Genomic DNA, 20397 nt, shown 5'->3' on the forward strand with positions numbered 1-20397 from the left:
GAGCGTATTGCGTCCCGCAATTTTTTTTGTGCGATGTTACCGCGATTCGGCAGGCGGAAATCGCGGCAACATCGCTCAGCGTTTGGGGGGCTATTGCAAATCAACGGGCAACGCACAGGCGTCCCGCGATTTGCAATAATCTCCAGATCGCGGGCGGAACCGCGGCGGCTCTGCCCGCGATCCATACGCTGACATGTGAACGGAGCCTCAATGGTTAACCGCAGCAGTGATTAAAAGCACAGACTTGATAGAAGTGGTGTTTAGAACCTTCACCTACACACCTTCACCCAGTGCTCTTAATAAATACTCCTTACCAGAAGGATATGACCCCTTGATTATAGGGGGTCACAACAAACATTGGTATCCACAACGAATCCAGATCATCCACATAGCTTTTCCTCTCACCAGCAAGGATGTATAACCAGATAGTAGTGGAACTCCAAATTAGAGGACATATAGGGGCAATAAAAAGGAGACTCTCATAGTGCAGTATATCAGTATAATCAACATTTTATTGATACAAGTTGCACTTACTACATATCGTATATTAGTCTGCCTTATTGCAATCAGAATCTCGGTTAGTTGGTGTGTAGAACGCTGCTCCATGCTTGCGTTCCGCCAACCCGGAAGTCTACGGTCTCACGTTCCCGACGCACGTTTCGTCAGGCCGTTCTGACGTCATCAGGGGATCACGTCCTTAACACGGTATTCTTTGTACAAAAAAATGCAAAAACAGCCCTGGTAGCAAATACTTTTGTCTGTATTGTGTATCTTTCTCTCTTTATCTCTAAAACCTTTCCTGTGTACGCTTCAACTTGACTACCCTATCTTTGAGGCTTATCCTTGGGACAAAGGGACATTCCCCCACCACCCTCTTGTTCAAAAATGATGCCATAGTGACCAGTAACTGGACTCTTACTGAAAAGAAAATGAAGGATGAGCCTTAGCCATACAAAAGAGAAAAACCAGGATCAGAGGGGAACATGGAAAAAGTACCATGTCACCTCCATGATAAAGCTCCATGTTGGGCAGAAGGCGTCAGAGGGAAAAGTCTGGAACAATTAGATCTGGATAGCTGGATAAAGAGAACTACATGCAGAGAGGTGATGTACAGTTATATCCTCTGACTTATGTTTTAGTTGCAACCCTTAAGCTGGACATTTACTCTTAAAAGTTTCAAATAGCTCACAGGTTTAATTTCAAGACAATAAACTGGACTATACAAGAATATGAATGCTAATTTTAAATTAGTTGTGTAGACTTAAATCTAAAAAAATTATTTCTGTACCCTTAATTAGCCTTACTTGCTATTCACAAAGGAAACTCTTGCACGGACAATTAAAAACTGTTCTAGGTTAGATGTGAACGTAATACGTAGTCTTGCATAACAGCACAAGTGAATCATACATTAGAATCAGAAATAAGATGAACTCAAGATAACCTTAACAATTCAACAATGCAATCATTTTAAAGAAAAGGGACTTTGTATGATGTCCTTGGATGCTCGGTCTCTCTTTCTGTAAGCACCTGACATTAGTATCCAAGCACAGTTGAGTCTTGTGGCCTCAAGTAGGAAAAGTATCACAACTCTCCAGAGCATGCAGTCTATGTTAATGATCCACCATAATTGGCGCTCTCCCCTCTGATGGTTTTGAGCAATACACAGAGGGGAGCGGCAGGGGATCCAGACTTGCCAGACTTTGCTTTTTATCAGTCTCACTCGTATCAGGATACTTGCAGTGTCTCTCTCTACCTCACCACTTTCATCAAGAAGGTCTTGATAAGGGCTTGTGGCACAACCAGCCCTTAGTAAAATATACTTACCGACCTGTCTGCTTACAAACCGAATTGACCTGTCTAACTTTCACGGTACCCTGTATTACTTGCAGTCCTAACACTACTAATTTATAAGCCTCTCCACAGTGGGAGCACATGCAAGTTAATGGATAGATGAGGGACAGGTGGGCCTGGAGGTAGTCCAAACCTCCCCTAAGTGGCCCCTGCCCCCATCTATAACTGGCCTTCAATGTATATTGCAAGATCACCTGTAATAATAACCTGATTTAAAGTCTCAAACCTTTTTCCTCATTAACCATTTACAGGGATGGAGACGCTGAGCCTTACCCAGCTTGTGCCTCAATTAAAGTCCCAAAACTGCTCTTATTCCACATACAATTAGGGATGGAGGGGCGTGCTCCTCAGCCGGTCATTTTAGTTTTTGACCCTATGGCTATTATATAGCTATTCTATTGTTACAGGTGATTTTGCAATATACATTGAAGGCCAGTTATAGATGGGGCAGGGGCCACTTAGGGGAGGTTTGGGCTACCTCCAGGCCCACCTGTCCCTCATCTATCCATTAGCTTGCATGTGCTCCCACTGTGGAGACACTTATAAATTTGTAGTGTTAGGACTGCAAGTAATACAGGGTGCGGTGAAGGGGCCTTGCAGCTTGCACATGCATTTTCAAATGTGTGTTAACTAAACTCCTGTTTTTAGCGTATATTGTTAGACAGGTCAGTTTGGTTTGTAAGCAGACTGGTCGGTGAGCACATTTTACTAAGGGTGCGGTTGTTCTCGCGCACCTCATTTTAAGTCCTAAACCTTTTTCCTCATTAACCATATACAGGGATGGAGACGCTGAGCCTTACCCGGCTTGTACCTCATTTAAAGTCCCAAAACTGCTCTTATGTGGCACAACTTAGAGCAGCTCTGTAACCTGAAAACATTTTATACCATACCATTAGTATTTACCTCCCTGTGGCAGATGGCATGTCCTTAACTTTGGTCTCTTCAAGAACTACGGCGCCTGAAGACTCTTCAACAACTTACACAGTTTCGTTGGCCGCTACTTTACCACAGGACTCATTACTGTTGAAGCAGCTGGCTGGAAGAAGCACAGCAAGATGCTTCAATCACTAGAGATCTTAAGGAGAAAAACTATCTGCTGGAGAGGTAAGTATCAACATGTTTTTTTATTATAGCAAACAACAAGTGTCCCATGCTAACACACGGCAAACCTCCAAGGGACCCTGATGCATCTTTTTCACAATGGAGTTGATTTACTAAAACTGGAGAGTGCAAAATCTGGTGCCGCTCGGCATAGAAACCAATCAGCTTCCAGTTTTTTTTGTCAAAGCTTAATTGAACAAGCTGAAGGTTGAAGCTGATTGGCTACCATGCACAGTGGCACCAGATTTTGCACTCTCCAGTTTTAGTAAATCAACTGCAATATCTAACCCAAACTATCGGAATTACTTTTAACTTAAAGCGGAGTTCCACCCTAAAATTATACTTACCTCCATCTTCTTGCTCCGGGTCACCTGAAAAACAAATGGATAATCGCAATTTTTTTTTTTTTTTTTTACTTACCTCGTTTAGAAGAAAATATACTTACCTTACTTCCTCTTCCTTCCCTCGGCGGCCACGGCGATTCGTCACTTCCTGGCTTGCAATGATTCCTGGGAGCTGAACGTCATCGCTCACCAGAACCATATGCCTACCCACTCTCATGGGTAAGGCACCATCAGCATATCATCACAACTCTCTCCCGTCCAATACGCTATCCAGCAGAGTCCACTTTTGACCATGTATGTGGAGACAAGGAAAAAGAGCCTCCACTAGCGTGATAAAGTTTCAACTCTCTTTTATTTATGTTAAAACAGCACACATTGCATTCACTTGATATTTGTTACAATATAGCCATAGTAATGCTTAGAGACAGCAGGAGTATCCACCTTCAGTCATCAGTTAGCTCCACGCTACACCCGACCATCCTCCGGGGACTCCCACCACTCTGTACTGCAGTCAATTGTGAACACCGTATGATCACACCCTGACCGGTTTCCTCATGCCCGACTTCCTCATTGGGGGCATGACCACACAGCACGGCAGTTCATTATATAGCACATCACACCCCGCCCTACACACACAGACGGAGGCGGTGCACACTGCAGAGTCAGACCCATCTTGCTCACACTACAGAGCTACCATCCTGTTCGTACGGCCATCCAACTATACCGTTAACCCCATAAGGGCCATCCACGCGGAAATGTAATCTACTGACAATTAGGGATGATCGAACGGTTCGGGTCGACCATCGGTTCGACCCGAACATTGACTGTTCGAGGTTCGGCCGAATTTAGTACTTTTTGCTGAAAAAGTTCGGAATTCGGCAACCAGAACTGACCAAAATGCAATGGGACAGGAAATGGGCTTTAAAAGCCAATGATTGGACCAGAACCATTAGCAAAAGCCAATTGAGGGGGCGGGAGAATGCTAGGAATGTGATTGGAGTGACTAGGGGGTCCCTAGGCCAATCATTAGTGAATACGCCCCCTAGTATATAAGATAGCCCCCGCCAAATTCCTAGCATTGTAATACAGGGACATGGAAGAGAGTGGAAGCAGTTCTGTTAATTTTACTTTAAAGTGTCATTTAGCATTTATTAGTGTGAGGAAAGGAATATCTAGTGTAGTTAGGGTGCTCTTTTACACTTTAGTTAGATGCAAAAATTTAGTTTCTGTAGGGAAAGTGTTAAGTGCCAGGGTGACCATAATGTAGTGTAGGGTGAACTGACACTGACTGTTATGGCAGGGTGACCAAACCCTTCCATATCAGGGTGACCGCTATAGAGAAAAGCTAGTTTCTCTTAAGTCACATTCGGTGCACTAATATGGCTTCTCGCCGGTCAGCTTGCTTTTTGGCTACAGGCGTTTATAGGGATTTTTTGAGCACATGTTTGGAGTCAGGCATGACATCTGAACATGTGTATAGGGGGTATATATACACACCCATGTATGTATATATACACCTGCACATATATAGGTGTGAAAGGAGCAGAAAACACTACTTGCGCTAATGAAATAATTAACACCAATATAGTTATGCTCCTATCACACCTATATATGTGTATGTGTAAAATACGTATAAGTGTGTGTGTATATATATATATATACCCCTATACAGAAGTTCAGATGTTTTGCCTGCCTCCAAAGAACCCAAAAAAATGCCCAAAAAAACGCTAGCGCCAAAAAAAAAACTCCCAGGTGTGTTGTTGCAGGCATTTTTGGGGGGTTTTTGGAGGCAGGCAAAACATCTGAACTTGTGTATAGTGGTATATATACACACATACTTATATGTATTTTACACTTACACATATATAGGTGTTATAGGAGCGGAGCCATATTAGTGTTAATTATTTCATTAGCGCAAGCATATATTTCTGCTACTATCACACCTATATATGTCTAGGTGTATATATACATGTAAGTATGTGTGTATATATACCCGTATACACAAGTTCAGATGTTTTGCCTGCCTCCAAAGAACCCCAAAAAATGCCCAAAAAAACACTAGCGCCAAAAAAAAAATGCCCAGGTGTGTTGTTGCAGGCATTTTTTGGGTTCTTTGGAGGCAGGCAAAACATCTGAAATTGTGTATACGGGTATATATACACACATACTTATATGTATATATACACCTAGACATATATAGGTGTGATAGTAGCAGAAATATATGCTTGCGCTAATGAAATAATTAACACTAATATGGTTACGCTCCTATAACACCTATATATGTGTAAGTGTAAAATACATATAAGTATGTGTGTGTATATACCACTATATACAAGTTCAGATGTTTTGCCTGCCTCCAAAACCCCCAAAACAACACACCTGGGCGTTTTTTTTTGGCGCTAGCGTTTTTTGGGCATTTTTTTGGGTTCTTTGGAGGCAGGCAAAACATCTGAACTTGTGTATAGTGGTATATATACACACATACTTATATGTATTTTACACTTACACATATATAGGTGTTATAGGAGCAGAGCCATATTAGTGTTAATTATTTCTTTAGCGCAAGCATATATTTCTGCTACTATCACACCTATATATGTCTAGGTATATATATATATATATATATATATATATATATATATACATATAAGTATGTGTGTATATATACCCGTATACACAAGTTCAGATGTTTTGCCTGCCTCAAAAGACCCCAAAAAATGCCCAAAAAACGCTTGCTACTAAACCGGCAAGGTGTGAAAAGAGAGAAGCCACTATCCTGTTCTATAAGTGACCTAATACAATCTTTTTTTTATGGTTCTGGACATGCTACAGAGCTGAAACTTCACAGGTACACTTTTAGACCCCCCCATACTAAATCCAAAGAAATTTATTTTATTTTTTTTTTTTTCAATAATTGGCTCTCTATCAAAAATGAAAATTTTTAAGAACTTTTTCTGTTCGAAAAATAGTCCCTGGGGTATGACACAGAACCCTAGGCACTTTTTAGGGGCATTTATTGGGTTTTAGGGCTTCAAAATGGTGTTTTTTGATTACCGAAGTTCGGGTCCCATTGATTTCAATGGGGTTCTGAAATCCGGGCCGAACCTTCGGGAAGTTCGGTTGTTCTGGCCGAACCAAACTTTTGAAAAGTTCGATCATCCCTACTGACAATATAAAGCATTCAGCCATTGCCTCACAGAGATAGTCAGCCGGTACCTCCCCACTAGCTCCGGATTAATTTTAAGGGGGACATATTCCGCAGCTCTATAACAATTAACCCCTTAAGGGCTCATGTACTGGAAATAATAATCCCTACAGTGCCAAAGTACCCCTTAAAACATGAGTATATATGGCATAGAATTATAAATGGCCACACAGGAGATAATGGCTTAAATCAGAGGTCTGTATACCATCCCTCATATGTGATGCTCAATCATATTCTACATTAAAATCACACTGCACCATATGCATATCACCACTTGATGCATTGATTATGGTACATACGTGTGGTAATAGCAATACCCCATCATCAATGACTGTGCTACTAATTATTGTGACAGGAAGTCAGGTAAATCTGTGGATGTAGTCACAGACAGGAGATACATTTCCACCTGGTTTAGAAAATTCACCAATTACTATAGGGTGTCGGCTGCAAAGGTAGCCAGAACTGTCTAAGGAAGTTGAACAGACTTCAGCTGTTCAGAATGAGGAAATCAAGGCCTCTATAATTGGTCCAGAGGAAGACGATTGATTGCTGCCTCCTGACGCCGTGTGGGCTGGGGAAGTGGAGGACAGTCAGATGTGTGCCTCCCAACGCTGTGAGAGCCTGGGAGAAGGATTGCTGCCTCCTGACGCTGTGTGGGCATGGGGAGAGGAGGACAGTCAGATGTGTGCCCCCTGAAAGCTGTGTGAGCATGGGGAAGACCTCCTGAAGCGATGTGCGCTGAGAAGGGTAACAAGTGTGAAGACTACTCTTGGATCGTTTCTCTGTGAAAAGAAACCAATGGACATTTCCTGTGTGAAGGGGAAATTAATCAAGATTGAAGACTTCTCAAGGTGAGAAAATAAACTATTTCTATGTGGAAGAAATAAATGAACTGTTTGCTATGTGAAGAGACAAGCAAAGGGACATGTTCAATGTGAAGAGGAAAAGGGACATGTTCAATGGACATTTGTTGTGTGAAGAAAAAAACATGGACTATTGAGTGTCGGCTGTAGGATCAGCAAAGTTTGCCCAACAGTAGGTTGGAGACAGACTCTTTAGATAGGTTCCTGTGTGTGAGAAGGTAGCCGCCCACAGTGGCAAGGATTTATTTTGTGTTTTATTTTTATATTGATGTTTTTGAGGCTTGCACTTGTGTGAAGTAAACTGCAAGAATAAACCAAACTGTTGTTTGCAAACACTTCTCGGCTATCTCCCTGTGTAAACGCACCCTCCAAAGGGGTCATCCACACCCGCCACCGAGCTAATCTCCCACATTATGCATATAGAGGTATTGTAGTGAGACACTCCCAATGTCACGCCAGTGTGCATGACGAGGGGAGGTGCCACACCTGAGCGATCTATACTGTATACATATTTCTGTTAAACATGTATTTTTGTTTGTTGATATCCACAGATACGTTCTATATGTTATTGTAGCACTACTACCAAGGGAGCTGCAGAGTGTGGGTCCCCCTGGGTTACCGCTAACAACAACAGTACCTTTAAGCATGTTTTTCAAGTGTGAACACCTCAGACAAGAACCAGTCAAGTTTCTTTGTTTTTTTTGGGTTTATTTGAGAACTTGGATGGGAGAAGGGAACAGTGGGATACTCCAACAACTGAACTATGCACAATTAGGCAGGGACACTGAAAGATGCTGCTTGACGCTGATTAACACTTCACTGACACTGGTTAAGGCTTCACTAATGATGGTTAAATCTGACTGATGCTGGCCTTCCTGAGGTAGCTGACTTTAATGCACCAGGCACCCCCTTTACTCCCCAAACTTCAGGGCTTTACTACTTGGCACCCCCTTTACTGTACACTCCTGGTTAGCTGGCTCCTGGATCCCCTTTGACCTCTCCGGAGTGGTCCCCTCTCCTAGGCAGACACCTGGGCAGATCTTGAGTACACAGGACACTGTTTTTCCTGAAGATTTCTGCCCAGCAGCTCCACTCGGTCAGCACTGGATCCCTTGCAGCCCAGCTCAACCTCTGGTCCCTAGGCCGACTGCCTTGAGAAAAAATGTTGCCTGAATATTTATTCAGAACTAATCTAACCACACATGCTACTACCGTGTTCCCCCCAAAATATATTATTTTTGGCTACAAAAAACACACTAGGGCTGGTTTTCAGGAGATGTCTTATTTATTTACGGTATGTACAATAATCAAAATTTATTTTAATACGGTTATGTCATCATGACAATCCTAAAGTGGTTGTTGTAACCCTAAAAAATATATATATCCTGATCCTTTAAACCATGATAGACAGCACAGTGCTTGTGCTGTTTCATTTAACCCTCTCTATTTTCCAAAACAACTTGGAATAAAACAATTAAATGTTTTTTAAAAAGGTCCTGTGTCCCCTGTCTTCTCTTCCCCTGTCAGCCCAGGAGTCAGCATAATGACATTCATTAATCCCAAAAATAAACCTTGATTAACACATTGTAAAATGATGTAATCCGTTTTGTAAAAAGATTATATAATGTCCAGTGTGTCTCCTTTTGTAACTTTATAGTGAAAAATATCTTATTTACAGCACCACTGGGTGCTCACGTGACCCACTGGAGCTCTTCTTCCTCACTCCAAGCACTGCAAAGGGATGGGCTGCTGACGTCAGCTGGGTCATATTAGCCTCTAGAGGTGCTGTAATAAGATATTTTCCACAATAAAGTTGCAAAAGGAGACACACTGCATAATTTATCATCTTTTTACAAAACGGATTACACGTTTTTTCCATGGCTTTAACTAGGGCTTATTTTTGGGGTAGGGCTTATATTGCAGTCATCCTCAAAAATAACACTAGGTCTTATTTTTTTTTGGGGTAGGGTTTATTTTTGGGGAAACAGGATATGTAGTGCAAGGGCCTGTCTGATTACATACAAATTGAACGTGTTTAGGTTTGACCTCATATTACATGGTTTTGGTAAATCTAAAGAAAATTGTAAAGTGTTTAGTCAGTTTGTATAGTTGCACTCTTGTATAATGTGTACTCTTTTCTACGTAACCATTATCAGTCTGCATAGGGAGTGTGTGATGAGGGGTGTAGCTGTTGGCATCTATGCCAACACAGAGCCCTTGAGTAGGAGGATAGGAAGAGCATTTAAACCCATTAAAAATCTAAAATATATGGCAGTACAAGACTATAAAAAGAAAAAGTGGTCCTATTCTTTAATTGGTCATTAAAATAACTGGTAGAGGGCAGATTTTGTATGATCAACAAATGACATGCATTACAGGCCTATCTCTGGATCACAGCTCAATAAGGCCTTAGCTGGTCTGTCCACAGCACATCCAATGTGATATTTATTGTGGGAATGCCAGTTCTTGTCAAGCTTGGATAGAGCAAACTCTTTATTCTCATGACTGCCAAATGCCGTGTGTTAGTGATTAGATGGTTTCTGGCCTCCACATGCGGAATTCTGCCTGAAATCGGTTCTGGACGGAGGAGCTTGTGTGCTGCAGAAAATGATTTCTGGACCGTACCCAGAAGTACTCTCTCTAGGATATTCCATTGGGCACCATTTTGGAGGTTGGCTGTTTAGTCACACACTCCAGGTTTTCAAACCATTCCCTTGCTGAATTTTAGAATATTCTAGAAAAAATAAAAACAACAGAAAAAAGGAACAAATCCACACACTTCATTCTATACCCATCAAAACATTTGATATGCAAATTACATTCTCTTTTTTGTTAGACACTTAATTTTGAGATATTGAAATGCAAAGGGGAAATTTTTTGACAGCTTCACTAGTTACTGCTCGATTGATGGACCGGGTTGGAGCTTATACACATAGGTGCTGTAGGCATAGGCATAGAAAAATACCACCGTCAGCTTGTGTTAAATACTTGCTGGTGGAGATAGAGCAGATGAATGGGGCCTGAAGCTTCACTGTCCAGAAGGCGTGCAATCTGTGTTCATTTTAGGGGGCACAGCAGGAATCGCAGTTGAGTCTTCACTGAGTGTTTATGTTGAGCTATTCCAGTACACCAAAACTCAAGTGGGGATCATACTATTTGATATAGGGGACCTTAAGTGCACCACTGACATTGTCAAAAGGCCACACATTTGGTGAATGTAATTCTACAAAAAGATGACACAGACTACATATATGGAACTAGCAATGCTTGCCGCTGTCACTTGATGCTTTAGTAAAGAACATTTGAAGGAATATACGTGTGCCAACATTCCCTTGTGACTGTTTGGATGTTACCTAGAGATGGAGACTCCATTGCGTGGTGTGAGTGAGATCAACGTGGAGCTGGAATTAAGGTTTGAGCAGTTGTTTCCTGAGCCTGTGAATTGAAAGTATGATATTTTGTGTCATGTGGGGCATCATGACTTGAAAATGATGAGCAGCCACTGTTCTATGACCTACATACCCAACCAGCCGCAATTCAACATTACATTTTTGGGATCCTCATATTATTACGAGTAATAAGTAATCCTGTAACATAGCAATCTGTAATATGTAATTTACCCAACGCCTTTGAATGTACCAATGTCAGCAAAAACATAAACTACAAACAATCAATATAAGCTATGACTATGAGTAATCAATCATTGTGCTACACACTGGACATTTACACTAAACACCCTTCAGAGTTGTGTGTCCCATCTCAGTCACATGTCTTTGCCCCTCGAGAAAACCTTTCACTGGTGCAGTCTGGGTAGCGAACAAAGTCTGGGAGGTTCTTGGGGAACATTAAGATTGGGGTTTTTCGACTGATACCCAGAATATAGCAGACATTTTGAATCTTTGTTGGGAACCACAGCCTCCAACAGCAGAAACAGATTTACGCTGGTGGGATCAGAGCTACCCCTGTAAAGAAAACCTGTGCGGAGAGAAATATGTAGGCTGACACTGACCTAACTGTTATGGATGCTTAGAGGTTTAAAAGCGCGAAAGCATAAATTCCCAGTGCTTTCCTGAGTCTGGGGAGCCGCAGGTGCTGGGTAAAGCCTGCAATATATATGAATGTCTGTACTCGTGTAAATGCAAGTGTCACATTCAAAGAAATACACTGTACACAAATGTGAGGGTAAATGGTGATTCACAGGAGCATCGGCATTTACATGACTATGGCAACATACAGTGATTCACTTGTATGGTCGGATATATATTCCACCAGTGACTCCTTAAGGCACTGGAAAGCGCATGGAAAATTATGCTTGCGCGTGTGTATGAGGGCTTATGCTAATCTAATGGCTTTGGTTCTTCCTGAGTTCCTGACCTGGAACAAGTATGCATATAGGGGTTGTGATCTGACCTCATGGACACTGTCACAGGAAGTGGGCCAGGAAAATAGTATAATTAGAATGAGACCAGTAATGTCAGCCTACATTTTTCTCTCTGAAGAACTGAAATTTCAGGGGGGCACTGAACCTTGGTGTGAATGAATATTCCAAACTGATGTAACAGCTCTTTTTGAGGAAGTTCCCAAGTACACAATGGATCCTTACAAGGTCCTTGTGATAATTTCTCAAGGTTTGTAGAAAAAAAAAGTGTGGTTGACAGTTAAGATATTTTTTATTTGTTATTTTAATTGTACAAAAACTTTAACCACTTTGCCGCTGCTCACTAAAGCTCTACTGCGGCAAAGTGGCTTGATAATTCCCCTCTCTCGGTGGCACGCGCGCGCCGCCAGAGGCTCGTTCCCGCTGTATTCAGTCACAGCAGGAGTCGGGCCAGGGGAGGAGCGGCGGCGATCGCCGCTGCTCTTCCCCGATCATCGGGGAATCAAGTGTGGAGATCCGCCTGCTTGTGTAAACACAAGCGGGCGGATCTCCTAAGTGACAGGCAGGGTCAGATTGCAGGGTTCAGCATAGCTGAACCTGCGATCTGTCCCTGTGTCACATAGTCCCCTCCCCTCACACACGTCAGTAAGCACCAGGCATACATTAACCCCTTGATCACCAATAAAAATTAACCCCTTCCCTGCCAGTGTCATTTTTACAGTAACAGTGCATATTTATAGCACTGATTACTGTAGTAATGTCACTGGTACCCCCAAAAGTGTAAAAAATGTCAGTCAGGGGTCCGATCTGTCCACCGCAATGTTGCAGTCCCGCAAAAGAAATCGCAGATCGCCGCCATTACTCGTTAAAAAAAAAACACCAAAAACGACAGAAATCTTTCCCTTAGTTAGTAAACGCAATAACTTTTGCGCAAACCAATCAAAATATGCTTATTGCGACTTTTTTTACTTAAAATATGTAGCAGAAAACAAATTGGCCTAAAATTATAAAAAAATTTGATTTTTACATTTTTTTGGGGGGGGAATTTCATATAAAAAAATGTGAAAAATATTGTTATTTTTTTCAAAATTGTCGCTCTTTTTTTGTTTATAGCGCAAAAAGTTAAAATCGCACAGGTGATCGAATACCACCAAAACAAAGCTCTGTTTGTGGGAAAAAAAGGACGTAAATTAGTTTGGGTACGGCGTTGCATGACCGCGCAATTTTTAGTTAAAGTCGCACAGTGCCGAATTGCAAAAAGTGGCCCAGACGTAAGACAGCAAAATCCTCCGGTGGTAAAGTGGTTAAATACATATTGGTGGTTCCAGAGAGTTCCTGGCAAACCATTGGCCGGACCAGACATTGTGCTGTCCTCAGATTTTAATTCTGTTGCCTCTACTTCCCTTTCTAGTCTGGCATAATTAACACTAATCTCCAGGTATGATCTTTATTGTATACTTTAAAAATACAAGTCATTCTTTGATTGGAACTGTGAACACGTCATTGCTAAGAGATTGTGGAGAAGTTCCAATAAGCCAGCAGTGGCCTCCATAATGTGGTGCTAACACTGGCTGTAACATTAGAAAGCTTAGATCCCCATTAGTAGCAATACAAAACTGTATATAAGGTCAGAAACAAGGTGTTGAAGCATTCACGAGCCTTGGAGCTAGTGGCAAGCCCCCAAGAAGCAAAGGAGAAGTAGAAGGCAGATCAGTTGGAGTCCAGTGATGCCACAGCCTTGGTGTCAAAGAACCAGGTCTTCTTTTTTGTCCAAGATGTAGAGCCTACTAGGGTAAATGAGACTATATTTGCTGCCTTATCCCTGAGACATCTGTGGATCTTACTGTTGCGAGTGTGTACATTGTTGTATCTCCTATTTACGTAGTTGGAAGGCAACCAAAGATGACCTTCAATTTGCACACAACCCTTCCAAACCCAAACATACTGCCATAATCTAGAAACCCATGGATCCAAACTAATGGCAAACAATTTCCACAGTTTCAGGAAGAATCATATTTCTCGAGTTATCATTTACAAAGGCAAACTGTCATCTAAAGGCACTCTGACACTGAGGGCCACAACATGAAAAATGTTGAGCACCTCTACTCTCTAAGACACTACCTGTATATAAAAGGAAACTGCACTCACAATTGCCAGCTGCCTCTCTTGTGAATTTCTCCAGAGAGAGCGAAAGGTGCCAGGCCAATGTTCCTCTAATTGTGTTGTTACAGCCGGAGGAAGAGCCTGCGAGGAAAGGTTATTACAAGGGTGGGGGCGGCTTTCAGATGTTTTGTGTCCTTCTGCTCGGCTCATAAAAGCTGTAATAAAAAGACACACATTTAATACTCCACAATTTGTGAAAATTAACATATCAAAAAATCCAGAAGAAAGAAATGTAATAAATCCTGAATAAGGAACGAAGATGAAAAGCATCAAAGGATCCGTTACACCCCCCCCCCCCCCTCCATCTCCCTACAGAGCACAGGCCTGAGTCTAGTCTGCAAAGGACAGAAATGGATGCGCTTGTCTTACGTGACGTAAGAACTTCAGAGATTTGGAGTATCTGGCTCTTACAACTGATTCATTCAGAGGCAGAAAAGCAAATATAAATGAATACATCAAGTCTAAAAAAACGTTGCAACAGTTTATGATTGTGGTGCAGTTTACATCTCTAAATTAAACCTAATAACACATTTGTCTCAGTTTCCAAAGGTGGAACGGCATTTAAAGTGGAAGTAAACCCTGTTTTTGAACTTGTACCTACAGGTAAGCCTATAATAACGCTTACCTGTAGGTACAGTAAATATCTCCTAAACTTGCACAGTTTATAAGATATTTACACTGCATGCAGCCGTGCCATCCCTTCATAGCTCTGTGCCGCGCTCTATGACTTCCACACACATGCGCGGGAGTGACGTCATCGCGGCATGGCCAATAAGAAAGTTGGAGGGCGCAAACCCAGAAAGAAGATTGGGTGAAGATGGAAGCCCTGTCAGCGGTGACAGCTCACCTCTGGAGGGATTTGTTTTAAGGTAAGCAATACATTTCATAATGTGCTAGTATGCGATGCATATTGGCACATTATTACCTTACCAAAAAAAATAGGCTGAGGTTTACCTCCACTTTACTATGCAAATAAACTTGAAAATGTGTGGTCAATGCTCGCCATAATTGGGTTAACTTTAAAGCTGAACTCCAGGCAAACAGCTAAATACACATATAAAATACATACATGGAAGAATTTGTATCTGCCAAAAGATTTGTTTTCCTGCCTATCCAGTCCTCAAAACTCTACCGCACAGCACAACTGTGTCTGATAGGACAGGAGACCTGATTTTTCTCTGCTGCAACTAAATTACACTTATAGGTCATGTCCCTCCTCCAGCCTGTGATTGGGCTGTGAAAGGAGAAGAAGCAGATTGATGAGCTCATCTCTATGTTCAATAAAATTTTGTGTGTGTCTGCCTTACCACCGACTTTTGTCTCCCAAACCTTTCCATTTGCCCTGTAATGTGATAGGTAGATTCTCTGGGCTATGTACAATTACTATAAAAAATAGTTTTCATTATGACTTGAGGAATTGTCTTTGAGGAGGCCCCTAATGGTTTAGTTATGGGGGTCCATCTAACTGCTTATGATCTGTTCTTTACTGTCAACATTGGCGTGAAGTCCCATTTTTACCAACCAATAAGCGAAGTGATTTCAGTAAAAATGATTTTGCAATTAGGTTACTGATTTTGCCATTGCCAAGTTTTTGACACAGATTTTCACTCACTGAGTAGCTTTTTTGCATTTTATGTTTAAAAAATAATTTTAAGCCTGAAGAGTACGTAAAATCCCTAAATGTTCTAAATTTTCTGAAAGCAGACACCCTAGAGAACAAAATAGTTGTAGTTCCAATTATATCACACAATAATACCTGCAGAGGACTAGGAAACACAAAATGTCTGTAAAAAACACATTAAAGTTAATTTAGGGGCAACAAAAACTCAATAAAACACCCAATTTTTTGGTAAAATTTAAAAGCCGAGGTTGCACCAAGTAATTAGATAACCAACATGTCAAACCCTAAATGTGTGTGCTCCCGTGAAATGGCAACAAACTTCAGTTCCCTGAATTTTCCATAGGCAACGTTCCGAAAGCCCCCTATAGGTCATCAGTTTAGCATTATGAAAGAGGTCTGTTGCTAGAATTATTGATCTCATGTTATGTAACATGTGTATCGCAATCAACGTTTTCAGGTGCCGGCACCCTGCCACGTGCTCAATTTATTTATTTTTTTTGGATGGGGGGCTATGTGTTTGGGTGTAACTTTAATTTTTTACAATAAAAAATTTTTTTTTTACTTAACTTAGTTTTTCCATCACATAGCGGACAAAAAGTACAACTGTATATTTTTTGTTAGGGTTTACATACACTTTAATGCTGTCTATACAAAATACTCATATAACTGGTCTGTTTCTTTTCCAGCTGCAATCCTTGACGATCAGACTGTTTGTGGGCGTGGCGAAAGGTTGGCACTTGCGCTCGCCCGAGAACATATCAATAGCCACACGCAAGGAGGGTCCAACGCACGTGTTGAAGTGGAGATCTTTGAATTGCAGAGAGACAGTCAGTACGAGACTACAGATACAAGTGAGTATCAAATTGTTCATTTCATCTCGTTTTGACCAGGACTGTGCTGTGGACATAGCCTGTCTTCATTTCAGCAAAGCATTTGATATATTTCCACATAATGCTCCAATAAAAATGTAGTAAAAGCTAGGACTTAATCTTGGGTGCTTCAGTGGATATACAGATATAAGTACCAGAGTGTGGTAGTAAATGAGGTTCAATCGGTACAAAGACTAGTCACTAGTGGTGTACCACAAGGCTTTGTAATAGGTCCAGTTCTATTTAATCTAATTCTATGTGATATAACTAAAGCTTTGGTGGGTAAGGTGTACCATTTTGCTAACGACACATACACTATATTACCAAAAGTATTAGGACACCTGCCTTTACACCCACAAACTTTAATGGCATCCCACTCTTAGTCCATAGGGTTTAGGAGTGTGTCCATGGGAATGTTTGATCATTCTTTCAGAAGCCAATTTGTGAGGTCAGGCACTGATATTGGAGAGAGGACCTGGTGCACAATCTGCACTATAATTCATCCCAAAGGTGCTCTATCAGGTTGAGGTCAGAACTCTGTGCAGGCCAGTCAAGTTCCTCCACCCCAAACTCGCTCATCCATGTCTTTATGGACTTTGTGGACAGCCTACCCAGAAGAGTTGAAGCTGTTATAGCTGCAAAAGGTGGGCCAACTCAATATTGAACCCTACGGACAAAGACTGGGATTTCATTAAAGTTCATGTGCGTGTAAAGGCAGGCGTCCTAATACTTATAGTAATATAGTGTAGGTGTGCAATAGGCTTGATATCCCTGGAGGTTTTTGTAACATGGAACATCATTTGGGATTGCTGGAAAATTGGTCAAAGCAGTGCAGTCTGCAGTTCAATGTTTCTAAATGTAAAATAATGCACCTAGGAAAAGAGATAGAGTACAATATTGGGGTACAGTGTTGGCCCAGAACTACAGAGGATTTGGGAGTACTTATTTCAGGTGAAAATGAGCAAGCAGTGTGGCCATGAAATAGGAGAAGTGACTAGAATTGCAGGATGCTTCTCAAGAGGGGTCACCAGCAGGAGAAAGGAGGCCCTAAATCATCTTTATAGACCTTTAGGCTCCATTCACACTTATACGACTCAAAAGTTGCGCCGACTTTGGAGTGCAACTTGGACACAACTTTGGATGGGTGCGACTTGGATATGACTTTGGCTTTGAACAGTGATAATGGACAACTGATGTAAAACTGTTGCATTGTTTAACATTCAGTTATGAATTTCATGCAACTTTTAAGGGTTAACATTGAAGTCTTTGGCTCCTAAAGCGTAACTCCACTTTTGTTGAGAAAAAAACATTCCCCTCTGGGTGAACTCTGTACATTGCAGAGATTTTAACAAACTTTGTTGCAGATTCCTACCATTTGTTATTCTGAACAAATCATTGCTTGTTCCTCTGTGCCTCTGTGCTGAGTGGGTCAAATTGGAGTGGTTTCATAATTATCTATCAGCAGTGGCAGCTGCAAGGCTCTAATGAGGAAAGCTGCTGGGCCTGCATCCCTTTAGACATGTTCCTATAGGGAATATCTTACATTTTTGTTGCAGGGGATGCCAGAAATCTGACTTGTATCTTAGTGCAGACTTCTGGGAAAATTGGTGAGCCAATCACACAAGCAGGAAATTATGTTTCTGGGGGGTGGTCAGTATACATTCTGTGTACAGAACAGCTCCAGGTAGCCATATTGCATTGCATTTTCAGAAACTTACAACAGCTGCAGATGAAAAAGGAATTCAATTACAATATGATTTGTGTCACAGTTGTATACGCTATATTATTTTTTCTTTATTTGCTGATTTTTTTTCCCCACGAGTTACTCTTTAAGTTGCATTAAAATCAGACCAAATTAGTGCATGAACTACTTTAAAGTCGCTGCAACTTCAAGTCCCACACATATGAATGGTTATCATTGGAAAACATGGGGAACGACTTGTCATGCAACTTTGATGTCCAAAGTTGCATGACAATTGTGAATGGAGCCTAAGTCTCACTAGAGGGATTACCAGCAGGAGGAAGGAGATCCCGATTCCTCTATATAGACCTTTAGTTATCACTAGAGAGATTACCAGCAGGAGGAAGGAGGTCCTGATTCCTCTTTATAAACAAAAGAATAAAAAATGCAAATCGCAAAACGCATCTGAAAAACACGGGAAAAGCACAAAATGCACTGCAAAAAAGGACTGCAGAAAGTGATCAAAGGTAAACTACATAGGTGTGAACCAGACCTAAGGTATCACTAGAGGGGTCACCAGCAGGAGTTAGGAGATCCTAATTTCCCTGTATGGATCTTTAGTCAGACCTCATTTACAGTACTGTGTCCAGTTCTTGAGATCTCCCTTTCGCCTATTGGAAAGTTTCTGCACAATCAGCATTGCTGGCTATAGCTGACAGTGCTGGTCAGTGTATTCAGACGGCCGGGAAATCTCCCTGCCATCATAATACAATAGCTCAGTTGGAGTGATATCCCATCCACCTTGAATGTGTGGATAGGGCAATTGGGTCCGTTTTATTTTTTGTTCAACCTATTTGTTGATCAAAAAAAGAAAAAAAGAATAATGCATGGGCTGCCTGACAGTACAAAACGATATTGATAAGACAGAACAAATTCAAGGATGGGCAACAAAAGTGGAGAAAGGTCTGAGAAATAAAACATATCCGGATGGACTTCAGGAACCTAATATGTACAGTCTGGAGGAAAGAAGGGAAAACTTTGATCAAACTCTTTAAATACAACAAGGGTTTGGGGGGCCAGGATTTTAAATATTAAGCTGATCAAGATGAAGAACGTGAGGACATGACCTGAAACTAGCAGGAGGAAGGTTAAAAACTAATCTTAGAAAGTATTTTTTTACTGAAAGAGTAGTTGATGCTTTAAATAAACTTCCAGCAGAGGTAGTGAGTCAGTCAACAGTGTGCATGATCTCTGTCTATAGTGTAAGACCTGACATGACCATTGAAGAAACTATATATATATATCCCGCAATCCCTGGGTTTTTCAGTCTAGTGCTTGTGCAGGTGAGAGCTACACAGTATTTAGATCTGACATAGACACAAGCATATTGACCAATAAAACAATGTAAAAATATACCATGCCTAGAATTCTTCTTTAAAGGAAATGTATGGTGAAAGGTAAAAGGGAACAGCCATTTTATTAATCAAACATTTATTTATGATCATCAAACATGTATTTATGATTAAGCAGATATATTGGATGTATCTGTTGTTAGAAGTCATATTGTATAACAGCTGTTGTGTTCAAATGCCATTTATACCTCCAGCTGTATAGATTGCTGTCTAGGTCTTTCAAGAACTGTTCAGCTAAACAACTATTGGAAGTAACAAGCCTATGTGAACAAATATTCCGAATTTCAATCAAGATGTGACTTCAAAGAAACTTTAGATAGATAGGTCCCACCCTTTGTAAAACATATACATTTTATTACAAGTCTTTAGCCATTTAGAGCAATCGTTTTGAAACCAACACTATGTAATGTGACTGTTATTGCTCTCCAAACATGTCTTTCTACCTACGTGTTTGTAAAAATAAATATATTTTTCAATCTGGCTTTAACAGTCAAAATGTTACTGAAACCCATGAGTTTTGGGGTTTCCCCTACAATGGGATTTCAAAAAACAAACATACATACTTACCTCCATGCTGCATCTGTCCTCCTCTAGCTATAAGACTGGAAAGTGATCGATCACATGACTGCTGATCGCTCAGTTCTCAGCCTGCTGTGCCCTTCCAACATTTAATGGAGTGCCAGGCTCTCAGCGAGAGGCTGGGCCAGCTGCTGATCAGGCATCTGGGCTGATCACGACATTGTTGGGATCTTTCCATAGCCTGAAGCAACCCTGTAAAGTCAACCGACAGCAGACTTTAGCCCACTGTTGGCTGATTCTGGGTCAAGGGAGAGCATAAGTAAATGTGCTCCAGTGACCCACAAGAGAAGTATGGCCAAAAAAGCTTTCTCTTTTTATGACCACTGGCTT

The 20397-nt window shown here is 41.2% G+C and overlaps 1 protein-coding gene across 2 annotated transcripts in view; it reads left to right on the forward strand.

Moving 5' to 3' along the window:
- GRIK5 (glutamate ionotropic receptor kainate type subunit 5) overlaps positions 1-20397 on the forward strand; it is a 565130-nt gene that overhangs the window by 269555 nt on the left and 275178 nt on the right. For both annotated transcript variants that reach the window (XM_082273102.1, XM_082273101.1), the window contains exon 3: positions 16213-16377. In XM_082273102.1, coding sequence (XP_082129228.1) covers positions 16213-16377 — 165 coding nt within the window. The remainder of the gene's footprint in view (positions 1-16212; positions 16378-20397) is intronic.

The sequence above is a fragment of the Pelophylax lessonae genome (genome assembly GCF_965119305.1).
Source record: "Pelophylax lessonae genome assembly, chromosome: 12".
NCBI lineage: Eukaryota > Metazoa > Chordata > Amphibia > Anura > Ranidae > Pelophylax > Pelophylax lessonae.